Here is a 21,382-nt window from a genome sequence, read left to right as displayed (position 1 = left end):
ATGCACTGGTTTTCACTAAGGCACCACTCTTCCCAGCACTGCTCAGTCTTTCTCCACCCTTGACTCCAGTGTCTATCAATCATAAATAGCTTTCGCCACCCCACCAGCTTCTACAAAGACTGTCTACTGACTCCCACATCCACAATAAACGTCTCTTCCTGCGTTTCAAGATTCCCTTTAATCCAGCATCACTCTCTTTGTATAACCACCTCTTACTCCAGGCAGGCCTGATCTCTCCACCCCCAAGCCAAGCCAGCACCCTCCCACACATTCTCCTGACCCAGATATTCACCTCAATCATCTATAGCATTCTCATTCTGCTGGCTCCTTTCAAGCTTTCTCTTTGTTTTTGCTTCTATTTTCTGAAAGCCACACAGCACCCATCCTGTTCTTTAATTATAGATGCTACCTGCACTAGACCTTGATCATGAATTCATTCAAACATATTATGAGCATCCTGTATTGGTTCCAGGGACAGTCTAAATGCTAGATCTAGGCACTCGCTATGCAGAGATGAAAAAGGCATGGCTCCCTAGATGACTGGGGGAAACAGACAATGAGAATGAAACCACCTTTGCAAATATTATAACTAAGAATATTATGACAGCAGGCCGGGAGCGGTGGCTCACGCCTATAATCCCAGCACTTTGGGAGGCCAAGGCAGGCGGATCACGAGGTCAGGATTTTGAGACCAGCCCGGCCAACATGGTGAAACCTCGCCTCTACTAAAAACACAAAAATTTGCCGGGCACAGTGGCTCCCGTCTGTAATCCCAGCACTTTGGGAGGCTGAGGCGGATGGATCACCGGATGTCAAGAGTTCAAGACCAGCCTGGCCAAGATGGCCAAACACTGTCTCTACTAAAAATACAGAAATCAGCCGGGCGTGGTGTTGGGCACCTGTAGTCCCAGCTACTCCGGAGGCTGAGGCAGGAGAATCTCTTGAACCCGGGAGGCGGAGGTTGCAGTGACTCAAGATTGCGCCATTGCACTCCAGCCAGGGATACAGGAGGGAGACTCCGCCTCAAAAAAAAAAATTAACTGGGCGTGGTGGCAGGCGCCGGTAATGCCAGCTACTCCGGAGGATGAGGCAGGAGAATTGTTTGAACTAGGGAGGCGGAGGCTGCGGTGAGCCGAGATCGCTCCATAGCACTCCAACCTGGGCGACGGAGTGAGACTCCGACTCAAAAAAAAACAAACAAACAAACGAAAACTCAGTGGGAGTGTCTTACCATTCAGCAACTTTGAGTACAAGGTCTGGCACTCAGTTCCTATTTCCCGCGAGTTGCCCAGCGCTCCGCCCACGCCCGCTCGCAGAGCTCGCCTCGCCTCCGTCCCACCCATCGTGTGACGTCACCCTCTCGGTCCCGCCCCTCTACTTCGCGTTCGTCCCGGGACCATAAACCGCGTCCGGAAGGCCCGCCTTTTCGCCGCCGCCCGCATGCGCACGCGCACACTTATGCGGGCACACCCTTGAGTCCCCTCAACAGCCGCGGGTTGGTCCCAACAGTCCAGTCGGCGGGTGCTGCCCATCCGCCCCCGCCCCAGACGCAATTCCGCTTGCCCGGCGCCCGAGCCCGTCCGCGCGCGCGCCGTCTGCACCCCAAAAGCCCCGCCCCGAGGCGCGCGCCCGCCCACCGCTCTCCACGTGCTTGCTGGAGGGCGGCGCGAGGGGACGAGCCGACAAGATGTTCTTGCTGCCTCTTCCGGCTGCGGGGCGAGTTGTCGTCCGACGTCTGGCGGTGAGACGTTTCGGGAGCCGGGATCTCTCCGCCGCAGACATGACGAAGGTGAGAGGCGGCGGCTCGCTCTCGGTGCGATGCTGGGGCCATGCCTGTGGACGACTGGGCTGCGGGGCGGGTGGAAGCTGCGGTGTCCGGGGCGTCCACGCCAAGTTGCAAAAATCAGTTTAAAAGAAAAATTCTCTCCTTTCGGGGATCGGCCTAGGCCGCTGAGGACCCCAGCGGTCGTATTGAGGGCGCGCTTCCCCTGTTTGGGGCGAGGGGGTGATGGCTGTAGCCGCCCTTTACCCGGCTCCGCTCGGCCGCGCGCTTGCTCCAGTTGTCACCCGCAGTCCTCGCAGTAACCCGGGGAAGGACGCAGCCGTGGGGCCCCCACCCGAGCTTGGAGGAGTTTGCCAAGGTGAAAGGGTTTCTGAGGTCCCAGAGTCACAGGGCTCTTTCCCCCGCGGAAGTGAAAGGTCAGGGAGTTAAGTGGTTTGGAAGGGTTTCTAGAGGAAATGCATGTCTCTCTAGAGAAAAGGGCTTTGCAGAGAGACCCACATTTCCCAGAATTAAGAGCACCTTCCAGAAGAAAAGTGAACTCCAAAAAATTACGAAGGTCGCTCTTCAGATGTGAAGGATCTGGAAAGGGAATGACTCTCGGAACCAGCACAAGCTTCGGAGTCACACCTGAGCACCAGAAAGAGATGACTGTCCCTGCAGAAGAACGTTCTAGGTGGAGCTTGAGCTCCAGTCTCCTGCAGGTATCTCAGTGGCTAAGGGACCAGTCGCCTGAGCCGTGCTGTCTCCAGTACTGTGCTACAGCCTGCCCAGATAACAGTTGCCCAGTTGGTTCAATTGATTCCCGGGGAGTGAACAATCTTAGGAAAGTTAGAACCTGGCAGAGTTAATAATGCCAAGGAAGGCTGTTGTCTTTGGTGGAAAAGACCGAGAGGTCACTATTCTAAGTGTCTGTGTGGTTTTGTGGAAAGACCAATTGCTGGGTGGGAAGACATCTGGATTCTCACTCAGTCCTACCAGACAGGAGCTCCTTTGTCAAATTAGGTTTCAGTTTCCTTATCGGTCAAGGGGGAATGAGACTACTTGTTCTTTCCACCTAGCAGAATTGCCGTCAGGCAGACGGAACATTTTTAAAGTCATAAATTGCCGTGCAAAAGTAAATACTAAGTATTACTAGGTTTACTTTCTCATTTCTGTATGTGAGACCTGGGACTTGCAAAGGAGAAGAAGGGAGTGAGCCGCTAAGTGCTTAGCAGAATGCTTCTACCCTCTCTAGGAAGCTGGTGCTTCTCTTACAGCCTCTGTGTTGACCGCAGTCCTTACGTGGCAACAGCCCTTATGATGGGAGGCACAGCCATTGACTTGATTGGAACGGCATCCTAGGATATCTGGGATTTGCACTTGAGGATTGTAGGAGAGGAATCCTATCAATCCTACAATTCTGTCCTCCTAGGTTCTGTGGCTGGACCTAAGAAAACTGACGTAAGATATATTAAGAGAAAAGAATACAGATTTTATTTACTATTTTTACGTGTACACGGGAGTCTGCAAGAGGAAAATGAAGACCTGAAGAAGCGTTGGGCCCAAAAGCTTGTATACCTTTTTGAACAAAGGATAATACATTGTGGGGATGTGACAAGACAAAGGGGCTTGGGTTAGTAAACTGTGGAATAATCACCAGGAAATCATATGGGGGGGAACTAATAGAATTTAAGGGTAAGTTCAGTAGGTTTATTTGTACAGGTCCATTTTGGTGTTGACTTCCAGTTTCTGGTGATAAGAATGTTCTCCTTTTCCTGGTACAGGGAGATCACCTTTCTCATGGGGATTTGTATGACCTGCTTTTAGGGAGAAAGGGAGTTCAGAGAGCCCTTCTGCACCTGCTGTTTCTCAAGCGCCTTTAGCTCAAAATAACCAGTGTGCCAAAGCGGTACATTTTGGAGTGGCATGTTCTGATTCCTTTCAGGGTCTAACTTGGATTTTTCTTAACAAATCCATTTTTCTAAATGGATTTTTCTTAAACAAAACATCTTTCTGCTCCATTTGAAAGTGAAGCTGTCTCCCGGGAGTGAGCACAAAAACCCAGGGCAATGTCCAGGATGGGTAGTGATCTGTCTTGCGTTGGCAGGAATCTGAAACACTTGGGCAGGTGCACATGTAGCTGACCCCAGCTCCTGCTGCCTTTTTGGCTTTCTTCTGTCCTTGGGGAGGACAAGGTTTGTGTGGAATTATTTGTTCCTTCTGGAATTTGGGGACTCCTGAGCCCCTCTAAGGGATCTACTCTAATTCTATTTTATTTATATTTTTTTGCTTATTCCCAGGGCCTTGTTTTAGGAATCTATTCCAAAGAAAAAGAAGACGATGTGCCGCAGTTCACAAGTGCAGGAGAGAATTTTGATAAATTGATAGCTGGAAAACTGAGAGAGACTTTGAACATGTAAGTGTTGCTTGTGGGCTCTAGTTCTTAAAGTGCTACCAAATCAAAACAGTATTTTTTCTTTTCTTTTTTGAAACAGAGTCTTACTCTGTTGCCCAGGCTAGATAGAGTGCAGTGGCACGATCTTGACTCACTGCAACCTCTGCCTCCTGGGTTCAAGTGGTTCTCATGCCTCAGATGCCCAAGTATCTGGGATCACAGGCATGCCCCACCACTCCCGGCTATTTTATATATATATATATAATTTTTTTTTTTTTTTTTTTAGTAGAGATGGGTTTCACCATTGTTGGCCAGGTTGGTGTTGAACCCCTGGCCTCAAGTGATCTGCCTGCCTCCGCCTCTCAAAGTGCTGGGATTATGGGTGTGAGCCGCTGTGCCGGGGCAAGAATATTTTTCTGTGCCTTTTTGTCAGAAGAGACAATTCTGGGAAGTGCTCTGGCCAGAAGCAGAAGTGAAAGCCTGTGTCTTTGGAGTGCACTTTGGTACTTTGCTTCAGTATGAATGGGTCTGCAGTTCTGGGAAGTCAGGCCATTTCCAGCCCCATCACGAATCTATTGGGAAGGAGGGATCCAGAATAATCTGGAAAGTACCAGATTTCCTCAGCCCACCCTCCTGGCTCAAATTCACTTTCCCCACCCTCTTCCTCCCAGCTGCCTTCCCAGCAACCTCTCTACTTCTTTTAACTCCCCTTTTCTTGTGAGAGACAGCAGGATCCCTAAGATAGTTAACAGCATCCTGAGGGTTTTGCTCTTTGATTGCGTACCTGCAGTTGCAAGGGTTTCTCAAAATTTAAAGTATCTGTGAATCACCTGGGGATATAGTTAAAATACAAAAAGTCTCCATGGGGCTGGAGATCCTGACAGCAGGGAAACATTGTAACTGCGCGCTATATTTGGCAGACATAGAAGTATCCATGTAAAACACTGCAACTATGGTATTAATTAGAATCTAATAGATGCAGTCTAATTATAGTAACTAATCATCAGTTAAGAGAATTTGTATCTCTTCTCAATTTCTTATCAGTTCTTGCAGTACACAGAGCATTCTCAAGTGCACTGATTAATTCATTAATCCGAAAGCTAACCTGTGAGTACAGAACACCCTGCCTTCCTAATGGATGGCTGTCAGCTGCATTCCAGAGCATCTGTGCTATGGGCCTTTTATAGTCATGGATCTGTTTTGTTTGGAAATTGCCCAGGATAGTCAGCATCCGGTTTGGGTGTCCGGTCTGTAGAGAAATCACATAGATATACAATCTCCAAGCCAAACACCACTTAGATTACTGCAGTGTTTTTGGTGTCTTGTGTCTTTTATTGAAAACGTTTGAGATTCATTGGGTTCAGCGTCAATCAGTGCTCAGACGCCTTGTGCAGCTGTGGCATTGCTTTCCATTGTTTTCAAATATGTTTGTGTTAGATCTAATCTGAAAGTTTGTTAAATAGTTTTTGAGCTAGAATTAGAAAGGCTACACCTAAGAAATCTGGGCTGGGCACGGTAGATCAGCAGTGTAATCTGTATTACACCTGTAATCCCAGCACCTTGGGAGGCTGAGGTGGGAGGATTGCTTGAGCCCAGGAGTTTGAGACCAGCCTAGGCAACATAATGAGACCCTGTCTCTATCAAAAAAAAAAAAAAAAAGAAATCTGGCTTGAGAGCATTCTGTATTTGGATAAAAACATTAGTGAAAAAGACCATGGAAGCAGCAGAATAGTGTGATAATGGTGAGTATGTAAGTGTGCCTTCCGAAGTGAGCAGAGCAAACTACCTGTTTTAAAACGACTGTTTCCTCTTGTTTTAGATCTGGACCACCTCTGAAGGCAGGCAAGACTCGAACCTTTTATGGTCTGCATCAGGTATGAGAAGAACATGATCATTTGGTAAACCCTCAGTGAGCACCTAATGTATACCAAGTATTGTGACTGTGTAGTCATACTAAACATTTTGTGTTGGATTATATGATTTTATTCCGGTATTAAGCAGAAACATTTAAGATTAAGAGGCAAATTACTGTCAAAAAGTACCGCCTATCTTATATTCCTCAATCTGAAGGCTTTCTTTATCCGGTTGTGGCTCTGGCTTACATACAATTATTTGCAAAAGTATCCTCACTCACTCTGTCTCTCAAACATAGAAGTTATTAAATTTTGCCAGGACACACAGGTTTAAAGAAAAAAAAAACCACAACCAAATTTCACCGTGAGTTTAGCCCTGTTGCTACAGTTAAAGTAATTGTGTGGGAGTTCAGTGAGTTTCCACATGTAAAATTCCCTGCTGGAAATGAACGCATGAAAGAAAGAAAGTGGTTGATTTGGTGTATCTGTGGGACAGGACTTCCCCAGCGTGGTGCTAGTTGGCCTCGGCAAAAAGGCAGCTGGAATCGACGAACAGGAAAACTGGCATGAAGGCAAAGAAAACATCAGAGCTGCTGTTGCAGGTGATTTCACTTTCTAAGTTTAAAGAATCCTAAGGATCCACTCTTTATGATGACCTCTCTTTCCCCCTTTTTGTCCTTTTACCAATCGCTACCCCTTCCCACGTTCACACAGACATAATTCATCTTAACAAAAATTCAGTTCCTCTTGCTGAATATGCTTGGCTTTATGATAAATACAGAAGGTTAGCTAATGGAATTTTATTTTTAATATATCTATATCTTGTTTCGGTGTTTTACTACCATTTGTCCACTCTTGTCATGTTAGAGCTGTGTCTTACCAAAACCTGTAGTGTACAGATTTTTTATAATGCCACCCTGGTGCTTCCTGACTTTTAAATAACACAGAGTCATCAGATTTTACAAATAAGGAGAGTAAGGAAGCAAAGCGTGACGTGCTTGTTTATCACTAGTCAAAGGTGTGTGCCTGTCCCAGGGTGTCCCAGCAGAAGTCATTGAGTCACTTAGCGTTAAGCAGCAGGACGGGCCTAATACCGTCGAGAGCCGTGATTAAAGATGCTTTGGAAAACATTTCTGAAACAGTGATAATTGGCTTGGTTACTCTTTAGGCCTGTGTATATTGTGAATGCTCATGAACTTCAGATATCACTGAAGTGGTTATTTAATAACTTTTATTTGAGAGTTTTTGCTGACCTGATCTTAATAAAATGCTGTGTTAATGATGGACTTTGCTCAGTTCCTTGGATATAATTTTGGCATCATCATTGCCCTGCCATTTTTAATCAGGGAAGTTCTTGGCAATTAGGAAGCTTCCCCAGGAAATCATAGTGTTTCAGAAATAATCCTAGGAGTAATTGCCACTTCCTGAGAGCCTGGACTGCTCTCCCGGGGGAGCTGTTCATTCTTCCCATCAGCCTGTCCTCACCGCCACCACCTGGGAGTCAGGTACTTCCTGTGAAATGCACTCACATCTTCATCTTTCAGAAGAGGAAATGAAGCTCAGAACATTCGGGTATCAGGGCTGGGATTGGAACCCCAGGGCTGTTTGCCCAGCACACCACGCCATGCCTCTGCTGTGTGCTATTTGAATTGTCTTGGACTGACCCCAGTTTTCTGATTCCTCTGTCCTTTCAAGCAGGGTGCAGGCAGGTTCAAGACCTGGAGCTCTCTTCTGTGGAGGTGGATCCCTGTGGAGACGCTCAGGCTGCTGCGGAGGGAGCGGTGCTTGGTCTCTATGAATACGATGACCTGAAGCAAAAAAAGAAGATGGCTGTGTCGGCGAAGCTCTATGGAAGGTGATGGAAGCAAATTAGGAGGAGGGTGGTGCTCCCTGGCATTCTGACAGCCTGGCTTTTGGGATATGAGCTGCCTGCTTTTCAGCGCCACCCACAGCTGCATGGCTTGGCTGTGATCTCCCCATTGCCTCAGCTGTTTTAATAATGTGGTTACAATTAAGCCCAAGCTCTGCTCCTGGATCTCAGCATGTGTCTCTTTCCCCCATGACTCCCGGATCCCTCCCTGTTCTGATTACAAGGAAGCCGTAAACAGGCAGCTCTTACCTGAGAGGGAGGAATGACATGACAGACATATCCCACAGGTTTCAACCCAGATGATGTTCATTTAGCTGGCACCTGCTGGCCTTGTGCTAAACACAAGCACCACACAGATGAAGAGATCCTCTGGATGCTTGCTCCTTGCCCTTGTGGGCTAGTGGGGTCCCTGCTATCAGGAATAAATAAGATGAGACCTTCAGCAGATGGTGCCAAGCACAGTGGGGGCCCTGGCACTGCCCAAGGGTTGGCAGCTGTGGGGAGTGGGGGAGAGTGCGGGCTCTGCAGCCAGTCAGCATGGGCTTAAGTCCTGGCTCCACCACTTACTCGTTGGGGGACCTTGCTGGTTACGTGACTGAAATCTCTGTGCTTCATTTTCTGCTTTTGTTAGTAGAGTCGTAATACTGACTTCATGGGGTTTGTGTCATCATCCAAAAGGGCACATCAAGTGGGGGGCACGTGGTAGGCCTTCCAGGCCATCTGCTGTTACTCACCCACCTCTGTGTTGCCACAGGAAGAGCCAGGGTTGTAAAACATGTGCCTGTATCCTCTCTCTTCTAAAGCTGATCCTGCTTACAGAAGGGTTGGAATTTGGAGCCCTGACTTAGGTAAAAGAAGACAAAAAGGCCTTCAGTGCCACATTAGAGCCATTGCCGTACGCTTGCTTTGCAGTTAGCACTTGGGGCTCCATCATTCCTGATACAGTGAAGGAGAACAAAACGCGCCTTTCTGTGGAAGCCTCTTCTCTTCATTTATGTGGAAGCCTCTTCTCTTCATTTATGTGGTAGATTTAGAGCTTCAAAGACCCCACAGCACAGGCCCTTTTTTATGCAGCTGAGGATTCTGAAGGGAAGTGCCTGACCGGATACTCTCTGGTTCTGCTGCACATGGCCATGTTTTCTAGCTCTTTGCACCATACCATCTGCTGCCCTGGGTCAGATCACGAAAAATGAATCCAGGTCCTGAGTGCCAATCGTTTTTGATTTGTAGTCTTCCTCTTTTGTTTTTTGTAAGGTAAGAGTGTCTCCTAGTTGGCAGGCAGTTGGCATTCTTGAGAGGTTATTTGACAGTGACTTTATCTTTCTTCTGCCAGTGGGGATCAGGAGGCCTGGCAGAAAGGAGTCCTGTTTGCTTCTGGGCAGAACTTGGCACGCCAATTGATGGAGACGCCAGCCAATGAGATGACGCCAACCAGATTTGCCGAAATTATTGAGAAGAATCTCAAAAGTGCTAGTAGTAAAACCGAGGTCCATATCAGGTAATTCAGGATTGTGTCACAGACTTGGGATGTTACAGCCAGAAGGAGCCCTGGAGATCCTAAAATCCAGCTCCCTCACTGTTTAGAGGAATAACTTGAGACCAGAGATTTGAGATGACCCACGGGGGGCCACACAGGGGCTGGAATAGAGCTGAGTTTGAGATTCTTTCTATCTTTCCTTGCCTTTGAGAGAGTGCCGTGATATACTATGTACATGTATGTTTCATAACCATGTTATTCAGACACAATTAACACACCATACAATTCACTAATGCAAAGTGTGCAATTCAATGATTTTTTTTTTTTTTTTGAGACAAAGTTTTGCTCTGTTGCCCAGGCTGGAGGGCAGAGGCATGAACATGGGCTCAAACTCCTGGGCTCCGGCCTTCCACCCTAGCCCCCTGAATAGCTGGGTTTACAGGTGTGTGCCACCATGCCCAGCTCATTTCTTAATTTTTTGTAGAGATGGGTCCCGCCATGTTGCCCAGGCTGGTCTTGAACTCCTGGGCTGAAGCAATCTCACCTTTTCCTCTTAAAGTGCTGAAATTCCAGCCATGAGCCCCCATGCCTGCCCTGATATTTAGAATATTCACAGAGTTGTGCTACCATGACCACAATCAATTTTAGAACATTTTCATAACCCCCAAAAGAAACCCTATACCCATTAGCAGTTACTCCCTGTTTCCCATCCCCTAAAACCATCAGAGGATGGACATCAGTTGTTTTTTACCTTTTTTTCTTTTTGGTTGAATAGGAGTTGAATTGCTGAATCAAATGGTAGCTCTGTTTAATTTTTTGAGGAACTTAAAATGGTTTATTTTGGTGAATTCTTCCTATCTTCACTTTTGGACACAAATGAAGAACACAGCATGCCTCACTAGACATGGGATGAGAATTTCTGCCACATAGATTCCCTTAGCCTAGACTCCAGCATCGGTGCTCCCAGGCAGCCCTGAGTGCCGTGTCAGTGGGAGGCTGCTGGAGCTGAAAGGCTGCTCGTCCAGTTCCATTGCTCTCTTGGGATCTCCAGCCCTTTAAGCAAACCAACTCTGAGCATTTGGGAATTTATGATTAAAACAAATCAACAGGTATTTGTTTGACCTAAAGAATTCTTTATTGTCAAAGCTGTTTCCCAAGGGTACTTCCATTTTAAAGAATTCTTTAGTACTCACTTGTGATTAGAGTTCACTTTTTTTCAGGAAAGCACCTATGGTTTAGACAGTGAAGAAAAATCTATAGTCTATAGAAAGCACAGTACTTAGAGCTTGATAAAATTTCTGGAATGGTTAGTATATGTTTAATCTATAGCAGTGTTTAGGTTCTTTTGGTCACCAAATAATGGTGCTGACAGCTCCTCTGGTGTGCCTGGAATTTGTCATACAAAGATGCATGACAGTGGTCCTTGTCCTTGCAAAAAGTGAGGATGTTGTAAGAAGGAATAGGCAGGTAAATGAGGTTTGCAGAGGGTGCTGCAGGAGCAGAGGGACAAGGGGGACTGCCAAAGAATATGGAGCTGCCGGTGCGATTGCCCACGCCTCTATTTGCAGCTACTCAGGTGGCAGGTAGGAGGGTCGATCAAGTCCAGAAGTTCAAGGCCAGCCTAGGGAACATAGCAAGACCCATCTCTAAAATAAAAATTTTAAAAAGAATATGGAGTCTAGGCCAGGGGTAGTGGCTCATACCTGTAATCCTAGCACTTTGGGAGGCTGAGGCAGGTGGATCACTTAAGGTCAGGAGTTCGAGACCAGCCTGGCCAACATGGTGAAACCCCCATCTCTACCAGAAGTACAAAACTTAGCTGGGAGTGGTGGTGCGTGCCTGTGTTCCCAGCTACTCAAGAAGCTGAGGCACAAGAATCACTTGAACCTGGGAGACAGAGGTTGCAGTGAGCTGAGATCACACCACTGCACGCCAGCCTGAGCGGCAGAGTGACACTGTGTCTCAAAACAGAAAAAAAGACTATGGAGCCTACGCAGAGTCTTGCAGGTTGTTTAGAAATTAACAGTACAAGAGAGTGGGGCAGGGCAGGGCAGGTGAGGAAGTTGCAAGACTTGTAGCCACGCAAAGGGAAAAGAGTTCAGCAGAGACCAGGCAGGACGCATGGGTGGGGTATGACTCGTTAAACTGAGACATAGCTGCACTGAGCCCTCCCCATTGTAGGTTGGTGTGTATGAAAGATACACAGGCAGTTCTTCCACAAGGGCAGGACTTTAATCAGACGTCAAGCACTGAGTTAATGATTTAAAATGCCCACATTGCACAGCCTTGTTTTTTTTTTTTTTTTTCAAGTGACTTTTAAAACTGTTTTATCTTCCAATTTTAAATTTTTTTGCCTTCGAAGTGTGCTGATCATCCCACCATGATACAGTCCTAGTTTAATCATTTTAACAAGGGGCTGGCAAGTACTGGAGGAGCATTCCTGGGCTGTGGTTGTTGCTGGTCTGCAAGAGGATAGGATTTCTTTCTTGGCCTAGTTACTGTGGCCAGAAATCAATACAAAGCCCTTTTGTGCTCCTAGCCTAGAAAGAAGAGCAATATGGCATCAGTTTTCTAATTTGAACTAAGGACTGTTTCCATTCTGTTACCCCCGTAATCCCATGTTTATCGAGTAAGAACTAATTAGTTTTCTCACTTAAATCAAAGATGCCTCAAGCTACAGTTGAAACTTTGAGAAACAGTATGTGACAACATTAAAAAGATAGAATTCAGCAATTCTTAAAAAGCAAATAAATAGGCTATTTTTTCCCAGTCATTGGAATATAGCTTTGGTTTGCTGTTTGTTGGTTGATTTTTTTTTTTTTTTTCATTTTTAGAAATAAAGCAATGGATCCCTTACCTATCTTTAAGAACTCTTTGTGGTCTCAGAGCCTATTTCTAATTTTATTTTTTTAAGAGACAGGGTGTTGCTGTGTTCCCCAGGTTGACTGCTGTGGCGAGATCGTGGCTCACTGCAGCCTTGACCTCTAGGGCTCAAGCGAGCCTCCTGTCTTAGCCTCTGCAGTAGCTAGGACAACAGGCATGCACCAACATGCTTGGCTAATTTTGTCTTTTTTTTTTTTTTCTGCAGAGACCGAGTCTCAACTTGCTGCCTTGGCTGGTCTCGGATTTCTATGCTCAAATAATCCTCCTGCATTGGCCTCTAATTTCATCTTTATTATATCTTACCTTATTTGTTTTAGAGACAGTTTCACTTTTTTGCCCAGGCTGCTTTCAAACTCCTGAGCTGAAGCAGTTCTCTCACCTCAGCCTCCCAAAGTGCTGGGATTACAGGCATTAGCCACTGCACCTGGCCTTCTAACTTCATCTTTAAATTAAAATTGTAGAAATATCTGAGTAGATTGGAGGGAGGAAATTAATTATATAGACTGCAGACTATTAGTTGACATTGTATTAGGTACCTCACATGACTTCTCTTAGTAACTCGTTCATCTTGTGATGAAAGAGTTACAGACCTCATTTTATAGATGAGGAAATAGGCTTAGAATCAAGTCACTTGCCCAAGAATATACTGAAAGCAAATAATGGGACCTGATAATTGAAACCTTAATGTGTGTATACTTTAAGAGCTTGTATATGATACTTTTCCACACACTGTGATGCGCTTTTTTTGAAACAAAGGTAACAGTATATTTACTTTTTCCCTCTTTGGGCCCTATAGACCCAAGTCTTGGATTGAGGAACAGGCAATGGGATCATTCCTCAGTGTGGCCAAAGGATCTGATGAGCCCCCAGTCTTCTTGGAAATTCACTACAAAGGCAGCCCCAATGCAAACGAACCACCCCTGGTGTTTGTTGGGAAAGGAATTACCTTTGACAGGTATTTTTTATGGTGTCTGTGCTTTGTATTTTGGTGAATTATTTGTATGCAGTTAAATTACTTGGTGATAGGGGGTTTTTTTGTTTGATTTTTGTTGTTGTTGTTGTTGTTTTGTTTTTTTTGAGGCAGAGTCTTACTCTGTCGCCCAGGCTAGAGTGCCGTGGTATGATCTCGGCTCACTGCAGCCTCCGCCTCCCAGGTTCAAGCAGTCCTTGCGCCTCAGCCTCCCAAGTAGCTGGGATTACAGGCGTGCATCACCACAGCCAGCTAATTTTTGCATTTTTAGTGGAGATGGGGTTTCGCCATTTGGCCGGGCTGGTCTTGAACTCCTGGCCTCAAGTGATCTGCCCACCTCAGTCTCCCAAAATGCTGAGATTACAGGCGTGAGCCACTGCGCCTGGCTGGTTTATAGTTTGATTCAAAAACATGGTGTTTGGTTGAAGGTATACATTACTTTAAATTTATTATGCTACCACTTCTAAAATGCTTAGAATATGTCAGAGACTGTAAGGTATTTTGCATGTGTTAGCGCTAACCATACCCCTGTGGGCTAGGTATTGTAGACATTCTACAGGTAAAGAAACCATGACTTAGAGTTTAAATAATTTGTTCAAAGTTCTATAACTAGAAGTGGAGTCAGAAGTCAAACTCAGGTGTGTCCTTTTTTTAAAAAAAATATAGAGATGAGTTCTTACTATGTTGCCCATACTGGTCTTAAACTCCTGTCTCAAGCAGTCCTCCCACCTCAGCCTCCCAAAGTGCTGGGGTTGTAGGTATAAGCCACTGTGCTCTGCCTAAAGTGTCTTCAGATTTTTCTGCCATGCACTTTGCTTGTCCTCTGTGGCTGTTAGAGATTCTCCACGAGGTTAGTGGTGATGCCCCTGTTTGGACTGTGCTGTTTTCCCTTTGCTTACATCAGATGATTACTTCTTTTAGCTGACCAATCTAGCTCCCATGAATCTGGTTCAACCATAAGTATTTTTTAGAGTTGGAAACGAGATCTGGTTATGTCAACCAAGGAGAGGCTGAACTGAGAAAGATGGTGGAGTTTGGTATTTCCCATGGGAAGCATTTGCCACCAAACACAAGTTTCAGGGATGCCAGCGAGTATGAGGCGTAAAAAGGGCTACTTAGCAAAAAATCTAGGTTAGAGAAACACGTGAAGGGTTTCATTTTCGTTTTATTTGGTTAACTACAGGACTTCTCAGGGTACAGAATATAGCATTTTCTGTATTTCGTTTTGAAGGAACCCTGATTTCTGGGAATCACGTTACCTGGAAACTACTTTGGAAAATGCTGCTAGAGAACCATGAGATGTTGATGTCCCCTCGTACATTTTTGTCCCCTTTCTGGAACTCTTCTAGATGTAGGAAGCCTCTGTCATTGGCATAGCTTGCTGCCAGTGTGGTCTCCTTGTGTTAGCAGGTCACAGTGCCTCTTGTGTCTCCCACCCCCTAGTTCACATCTTCTCCTTTGAAGCATTGATCTCCAAATGGTTTTCCTGGTATAGCCCATTGGTAAAAGATCGTGAGCACATCCCTTTCCAAATATGCATGCTTTTTTCTAAGTTACATGCATTATACTATTGTATTAAAATGTATATCATAAAAACAATACAGCAAATATAATTTAGAAAGTTAAACTGTTCTTTTTTTTTTTTTAGTAGAGACAAGGTCTCACTATGTTGCCCTGGCTGGTTTTGAACTCCTGAGCTCAAGCAGTCTGCCTGCCTTGGCCTCCCAAAGTGGTGGGATTACAGGTGTGAGCCACCACACCCAGCCTAAACTTTTTTTTTTTTTTTTGAGACGGAATCTCGCTCTGTTGTCCAGGCTAGAGTGCATTGGCATGGTCTCAGCTCACTGCAACCTCTGCCTCCCTGGTTCAAGCGATTCTCCTGCCTGGGCCACCCGAGTAGCTGGGATTACAGGGGCCTGCTACCATACCCAGCTAATTTTTTTGTATTTTTAGTCCTGAGTAACTGGGATTACAGGTGTCTGCCACCACACCTGGCTAATTTTTTCGTATTTTTAGTAGAGACGGGGTTTTACTATGTTGGCCAGGCTGGTCTTGAACTCCTGACCTCGTGATCCACCCACCCACCTTGGCCTCCCAAAGTGCTGGGATTACAGGTGTGAGCCACCACGCCTGGCCCTAAACTGTTTTTAAATGTCTTGCCAATTGTGACACAAGTATTTTTATGCTAAGGGTGAAATTTATTGTTAATTTAAATCCACATTTGCATTTTTTTGCTGAGAATAAAAACAAAGAGGCCTAAACCCAAAGGCCTAAATCCAAAGCCGCCTTTGGATTTAGAGAAGGCTTCCTTGCAGCAGTGTCAGTTTTAGTTGAAGATGTGAAGGATCAGGGGGAATTAGCTCAGCAGAGACTAGGGACAGGCATTCTAGTACAGGGAAACATGGTGAAGGCGGCAAGGTGGGAAGGAGCAGGGTAAATTCCTGGTATGGCAAGAGTACCAGTGTGCCTGCACACAAGAGCGTGATAGACAGAAGGGCCAAGATATGGCCAGAGAGGTACACAGAAGCTTGGTCGCTGCAGGCCTGTGTAGATTTTGGACTCTGCTCTAAGAACAGTTCGAAGTAACTGAAGGGTTTCCAGCAAACAGAATGATATGAGATTTATACATACAGTGAAATTCACCCTCTAAGTGAGCAGCTCAATGACTTTTAACAAATGCATGCACCCGGGTGGGTGCAGTGGCATACACCTGTGATCTCAGCTACTTGGGAAGCTGAGGCAGGAGGATTACATGAGCCCAGGAGTTTAAGAGCAGCCTGTGCAACATAGTAAAACACTATCTTTAAATAAATAAAATAGATTGATTGATTTTAAAAACCAAAAAACAAATGTATGCTCCTCTGCACTATTCACCACTGTCAGGAAAATAGAACATTTTTATCGTCCTCCAGAAGTTTCCTTCTGCCTTTTTGTAGTCATTCTCCCACTGCCTCTGCTCCAGACAGCCGATCATCTTTCTATTACTGCAGACTAGTTTTGCCTATTCCAGAAATTCATATAAATGCAGTCTTTCATGTCTGGCTTCTTTCTTTCAGCATAGTATCTGGGGTTTATCTATGTTGTTGGTCATGTCAGTCATTCTTCCTTTTTATTGCTGAGTAGTGTTCCATTGTATGGAAATGCCAAATGTTGTTTACCCATTCATCTGTTGGTGGAAATTTGTGGTGTTTCCAGTTTTAGGCTCTTAGGAAGAAAGTTAAGAGCATCTGTAAGCCTTTGTGTGGACATGTTTTCCTTACTCTTGCATGAGGAAGAGTACCTAGGAAAACAGCCACTGTGTTGTATAATTGTTTAACTTTTAAGAAACTACCAGACTTTTCCAAAGTGTTTACATTTTCACTTCTACCATCAATGTACAAAGATTCTAATTATTCTACACTTTCCTCAGTATTTGATATTGTCAGTCCTTATAATTCTAGCTGTACACTGGTAGTCCTTATAATTCCAGCTGTATACTCACTGGAGTATACAGTCATCTCTCTTTGTGGTTTAATTTGCATTTCTCTAGTGACTAATGAAGTTGGTCATTTTTTTTTTTTTTGAGATGGAGTCTCGCTCTGTCACCCAGGCTGTGGAGTGCACCTCGGCTCACTGCACCTCCATCTCCTGGGTTCAAAAGATTCTCCTGCCTCAGCCTCCTGAGTAGCCGGGACTATAGGCACGCACCACCATGCCTGGCTAATTTTTGTATGTTTAGTAGAGATGGGTTTTCACCATGTTGGCCAGGCAGGTCTCAAACTCGTGACCTCAAGTGATCCGCCCGTCCCAGCCTCCCGAAGTGCTGGGGTACAGGCGTGAGCCACCACACCCACCAAAGCTGGGAATTTTTTAATGTGCTTATTGGACATTGGTATATCTTCTGTAGTAAGGTATTCAAATCTTTTGTCCCTTTTTGTAGGAGTGTTTGCTTTACAGAGTTTTAAGGTTTTTAAAATATATTTTGTTTTAAGTGAGTTTTAGCTTTTGAGGCTATGGTTCACTTTGAATATTTGTATATGGTGTGAAAAGACGTGGTTTGTTTTTTGTGTTTTTTTTCTCTATGTGGATGTTCATTTATTTCAACACTGTTTGTTGAAAAGACTGTCCTTTCCCTACTGGACTATCTTGGCACCTTGGGTGGAAATCAGTTGTCCATATAATTGTAGGTCTGCCTCTGGACTCTGTGTGCTTTCACCAGTGCCTGAAGACCAAGTATCTTGATTACTGTAGCAGCTTTGAGTCGACTTGAAATCTAGTCACATGAGTCCTCCAGCTTTGCTCTTCTTTTTCAGAATGACTTTGGCTACATCCTTTGCATTTTCATATACATTTTAGAATCTGCTTGGGTTTTTTGTTTGTTTGTTTTGTTTTGTTTTGTTTTCTTGAGACAGGGTCTCACTCTGTCGCCCAGGCTGGAGTGCAGTGGTGCAATATCGGCCTGCTGCAGCCTCAGCCTCCCTGGGCTCAGGTGATCCTCTCACCTCAACCTTCCGAGGACCTGGGACTACAGATGCGCACCACTATGCCCAGCTAATTTTTGTATTTTTTATAGAGATGGGGTTTCGCCATGTTGCCCAAGCTGGTCTCGAACTCCTGGGCTCAAGTGATCTGCCTGCCTCAACCTCCCTAAGTGCTGGGATTACAGGCGTGAGCCACCACACTCGATGTATCTGCTTGTTTTTTCACACAACAAAACCTACTGAGAGTTTGATTGAGATAGATTTTGTGTGTGTGTAAAAATGTGCTGTCTTTGTGGTTAATGAAATGACAGTGGTGAGACTGATACAGAAAGACCCTTTAAGGAGACCTGACAAACATCTAAATGACAGAGGGTGGTAGCATCAACGAGGGCAGCTGAGTAGAAAATAAGTGGGTGGATTTGAGAGAGATTGAAAAAGTGAGCAAAGCTGATTGCTGATCTTTAACTGGTGGCTACCTTAGAACCATAATCATGGGAATTAGAGAGCTGAACTTCCAAAAGAGGCCTGCAGATAAATGTGGCAGGTGGACAGAAGAAAAACTTCAAATGCAAAAGCATGTCCCCTTTGTCCATGGGGTTTTCCCATGTATTTGTCTTGTTTGAGCCAGGGGATCATCTTTAATTCTTGGTGAACATGCCCACCATCTAAGTAACAAGTGCTTCTGAGGTAAGTGAGAATTAGGACTTAATTTTGAAGGAAAGCAGACTTCAGAGCAGCAGGCAGACCTCTCTCCAGTGAGCCACCAGGGCACGTGAGCAGCAGATCTCAATTAGAACTCTGAGTCGAAGCCCCTGGCTCTGTGCTTGGCCTGGGAAGCATGTTGCTTCTGGACTCCTACAGACTGGAAGCAGAAAAGCCACTAACTAGTTAGAGGCCTCTTGGGGTCAGGTAGTTTGGTTTCTTGCTAATTGCAGCCTTATTCAGTTCTCATGTTGAAGTACTGTCTCTGAGCCGTTGGGCCTGTACCTCATTCAGGTTGTATGTTGCCATCAGCAGGATGTAGCACACCTTGTGCAGTGTTGGAAGGAAATGTTAGCCCTCTGTCCATCTGTGGGTTTGAGAGAAATGCTCCCAGTCGTTTATGAGCTCATCAGCTTTCCTTCACAGCGCATGACCTTCACGTTCCATAAGTTGATCAATTCATAAAATTTGCTGAAAAGACTATGTGGGTGTCAGGAGTTAATGAGATAATAAAGAGACGGAATTTGCACAGTGTTGATTTTATGATATAGTAATGTTTCCAGTGGCACTGTTTAAATTTCATTCAAGTAGAAATAAAATGAGCTAAAAGCCAGGCAAGGTGGCTCATGCCTGTAATCCCAGCACTTTGGGAGGCCGAGGTGGGCGGATCGTGAGGTCAGGAGATTGAGACCGCCCTGGCTAATACGGTGAAACCCCATCTCTATTAAAATACAAAAAATATTAGCCGGGCGTGGTGGCGGGCGCCTGTAGTCCCAGCTACTCAGGAGGCTGAGGGAGGAGAATGGCATGAACCTGGGAGGCAGAGCTTGCAGTGAGCCAAGATCGTGCCACTGCACTCCAGCCTGGGCAACAGAGCGAGACTCCGTCTCAAAAAAAAAAAAAAAGGCTAAGACACTCATCTATATTTCTGGAATTATTTTGTGTCTTTTATAAAGACTGTACTATCATTGAAAATGTTGAAATCAGATTCTAAATTTATCATCATTGAAAATGTTGAAATCAGATTCTAAATTTAGAAAATTGACTTTTCTTTGGCATATATGATGCTTTTATGTGGTGGTTAATTCTCAGTTTACGTCTTTTTTTTTTTTTTCCCTTGAGACAGAGTCTCGCTCTGTCGCCCAGGCTGGAGTGCAGTGATGCGATCTCGGCTCACTGCAGCCTCCTCCTCCCAGGTTCAAGCGATTCTCCTTCCTCAGCCTCCTGAGTCGCTGGGACTACAGGCACGTGCCACCACACCTGGCTAATTTTTTGTAATTTTAACAGAGACTGAGTTTCACCATGTTAGCCAGGCTGGTCTCGATTTCCTGACCTGGTGATCTGCCTACCTTGGCCTCCCAAAGTGCTAGGATTACAGGCGTGAGCCACCATGCCTGGCTGTACTTTTTAAATAGAGTGATTTTGGCCATCTTCTTTGCTGTTAATATTGCACACTGTCTGTTTTCCCATAGTGGTGGTATCTCCATCAAGGCTTCTGCAAATATGGACCTCATGAGGGCTGACATGGGAGGAGCTGCAACTATATGCTCAGCCATTGTGTCTGCTGCAAAGCTCAATTTGCCCATTAATATTATAGGTAAGTGGGGAAAGGGATTACATCTCAGAGAGCTTCTGGATTCCAGCCAGGTGGAGAACAGAAACAACAGATATGATTTCCCCTAATCCAAAAAGATAAGAAATGATTTTTAAATAGTCATCAAGCAGAAGCTATTTAGCTCAGATAAGTGTTTTACTGTCTGAGCTGATTGAGCTGAATGTGTCTTGCAGCCCGTGGGCTGTAACTGGAATTGATTTGTTTTACTTCTGCAAAAGGTGGTTAGCGGTCAGGAGCACATAATGTCAACTTTGTAGTTGACATCATGAAATGTGCTTGGTACCTGGGGTAGCAGGACATTGCTGGCTCATGGCCTCGTAGGATTGTGGCCGGTGAAATGGCACAACACACAGAAAGTGCCTAGGACAGAAAAAGTGCTCATTATGTGGCAGTTCTTAGTAGTGGAAGATACAAACTCCCAGGCACAGTGCTGGGAGTTTGTATAATAGCATTGCTCATACTCATTTCAGAGCAGACGGGGAAGGAGGAGAGAGTCTTAGGTTAAATAATAATGCCCAGAGTCATGTCCATTGCACAAGGAAGGTAGAATTGGAGTCCAGGTCTGTCAGACATGCCCCCCTCCTTCACTGTCATAGGCCTTTTATTTCCTGAACTATTTAAAAGTCAGTTGCAGACATCATGACATGTCCTCTAAGAAAAAGGACATTCTGTGTAATGACAAAACCATTATCTTTTCCAAGGATTAATACAGTAACCTAATTCAAGTTTCCAGTTGTGTAAAAAACGTCCATTTTATTTATTTATACTTAGGGTTTTTTTTTTTGTTTTTTGGGGTTTTTTTGAGACAGAGTTTTGCTCTTGTTGCCCAGGCTGGAGTGCAATGGCACAATCTCGGCTAATCGTAACCTCCGCCTCCTGGGTTCAAGCGATTCTTCTGCCTCAGCCTCTTGAGTAGCTGGGACTACAGGCACGTACTACCATGCCCAGCTAATTTTGTATTTTTAGTAGAGACCGGGTTTCTCCATGTTGGTCAGGCTGGTCTCGAACTGACCTCAGGTGATCTGCCCGCCTTGGCCTCTCAAAATGCTGGGATTACAGGCATGAGCCACCACGCCCGGCCTATATTTAGCTTTTGAATCCAGAAACTAATCAAGGACCACATGTTGCTGTTGGTGCTATGTCCCTCGAGATTTCTTGAGTCTAGACCGTATTCCTGTTTTCTTCCATGGCATTAGCAGTTTTGAAGGGTCTAGGCTTGTTTTGTGATATTCTGCAATTTGTATTTATCTGAACTGCTTCTTCTTGATTAGAATCAAGTTTGACTTCTTTGGGAAGAATGCTACATGGCTGATGTGTACATCTTGTTGCTGACACATCATGTCAGTTGTGTCATTGGTGACGTTTGATCAGTGCGTTAAGGTGGCCTTTGTGTCT

General features: G+C 45.2%; 1 protein-coding gene across 1 annotated transcript in view; it reads left to right on the top strand.

Moving 5' to 3' along the window:
• The first annotated feature begins 1,440 nt into the window (after positions 1 to 1,440).
• The window catches only part of LAP3 (leucine aminopeptidase 3), a 31,064-nt gene continuing 11,122 nt past the window's right edge, over positions 1,441 to 21,382 (top strand). Inside the window, exons 1-8 of the mRNA XM_011948818.1 lie at positions 1,441 to 1,789; positions 4,063 to 4,178; positions 5,977 to 6,031; positions 6,507 to 6,612; positions 7,706 to 7,865; positions 9,214 to 9,378; positions 13,037 to 13,195; positions 19,845 to 19,969. Coding sequence (XP_011804208.1) covers positions 1,688 to 1,789; positions 4,063 to 4,178; positions 5,977 to 6,031; positions 6,507 to 6,612; positions 7,706 to 7,865; positions 9,214 to 9,378; positions 13,037 to 13,195; positions 19,845 to 19,969 — 988 coding nt within the window. The 5' untranslated portion in view covers positions 1,441 to 1,687. The remainder of the gene's footprint in view (positions 1,790 to 4,062; positions 4,179 to 5,976; positions 6,032 to 6,506; positions 6,613 to 7,705; positions 7,866 to 9,213; positions 9,379 to 13,036; positions 13,196 to 19,844; positions 19,970 to 21,382) is intronic.

Source organism: Colobus angolensis, unplaced genomic scaffold (assembly GCF_000951035.1).
Source record: "Colobus angolensis palliatus isolate OR3802 unplaced genomic scaffold, Cang.pa_1.0 Scaffold284, whole genome shotgun sequence".
NCBI lineage: Eukaryota > Metazoa > Chordata > Mammalia > Primates > Cercopithecidae > Colobus > Colobus angolensis.
This window is presented reverse-complemented; position numbering and strand designations above follow the sequence as displayed.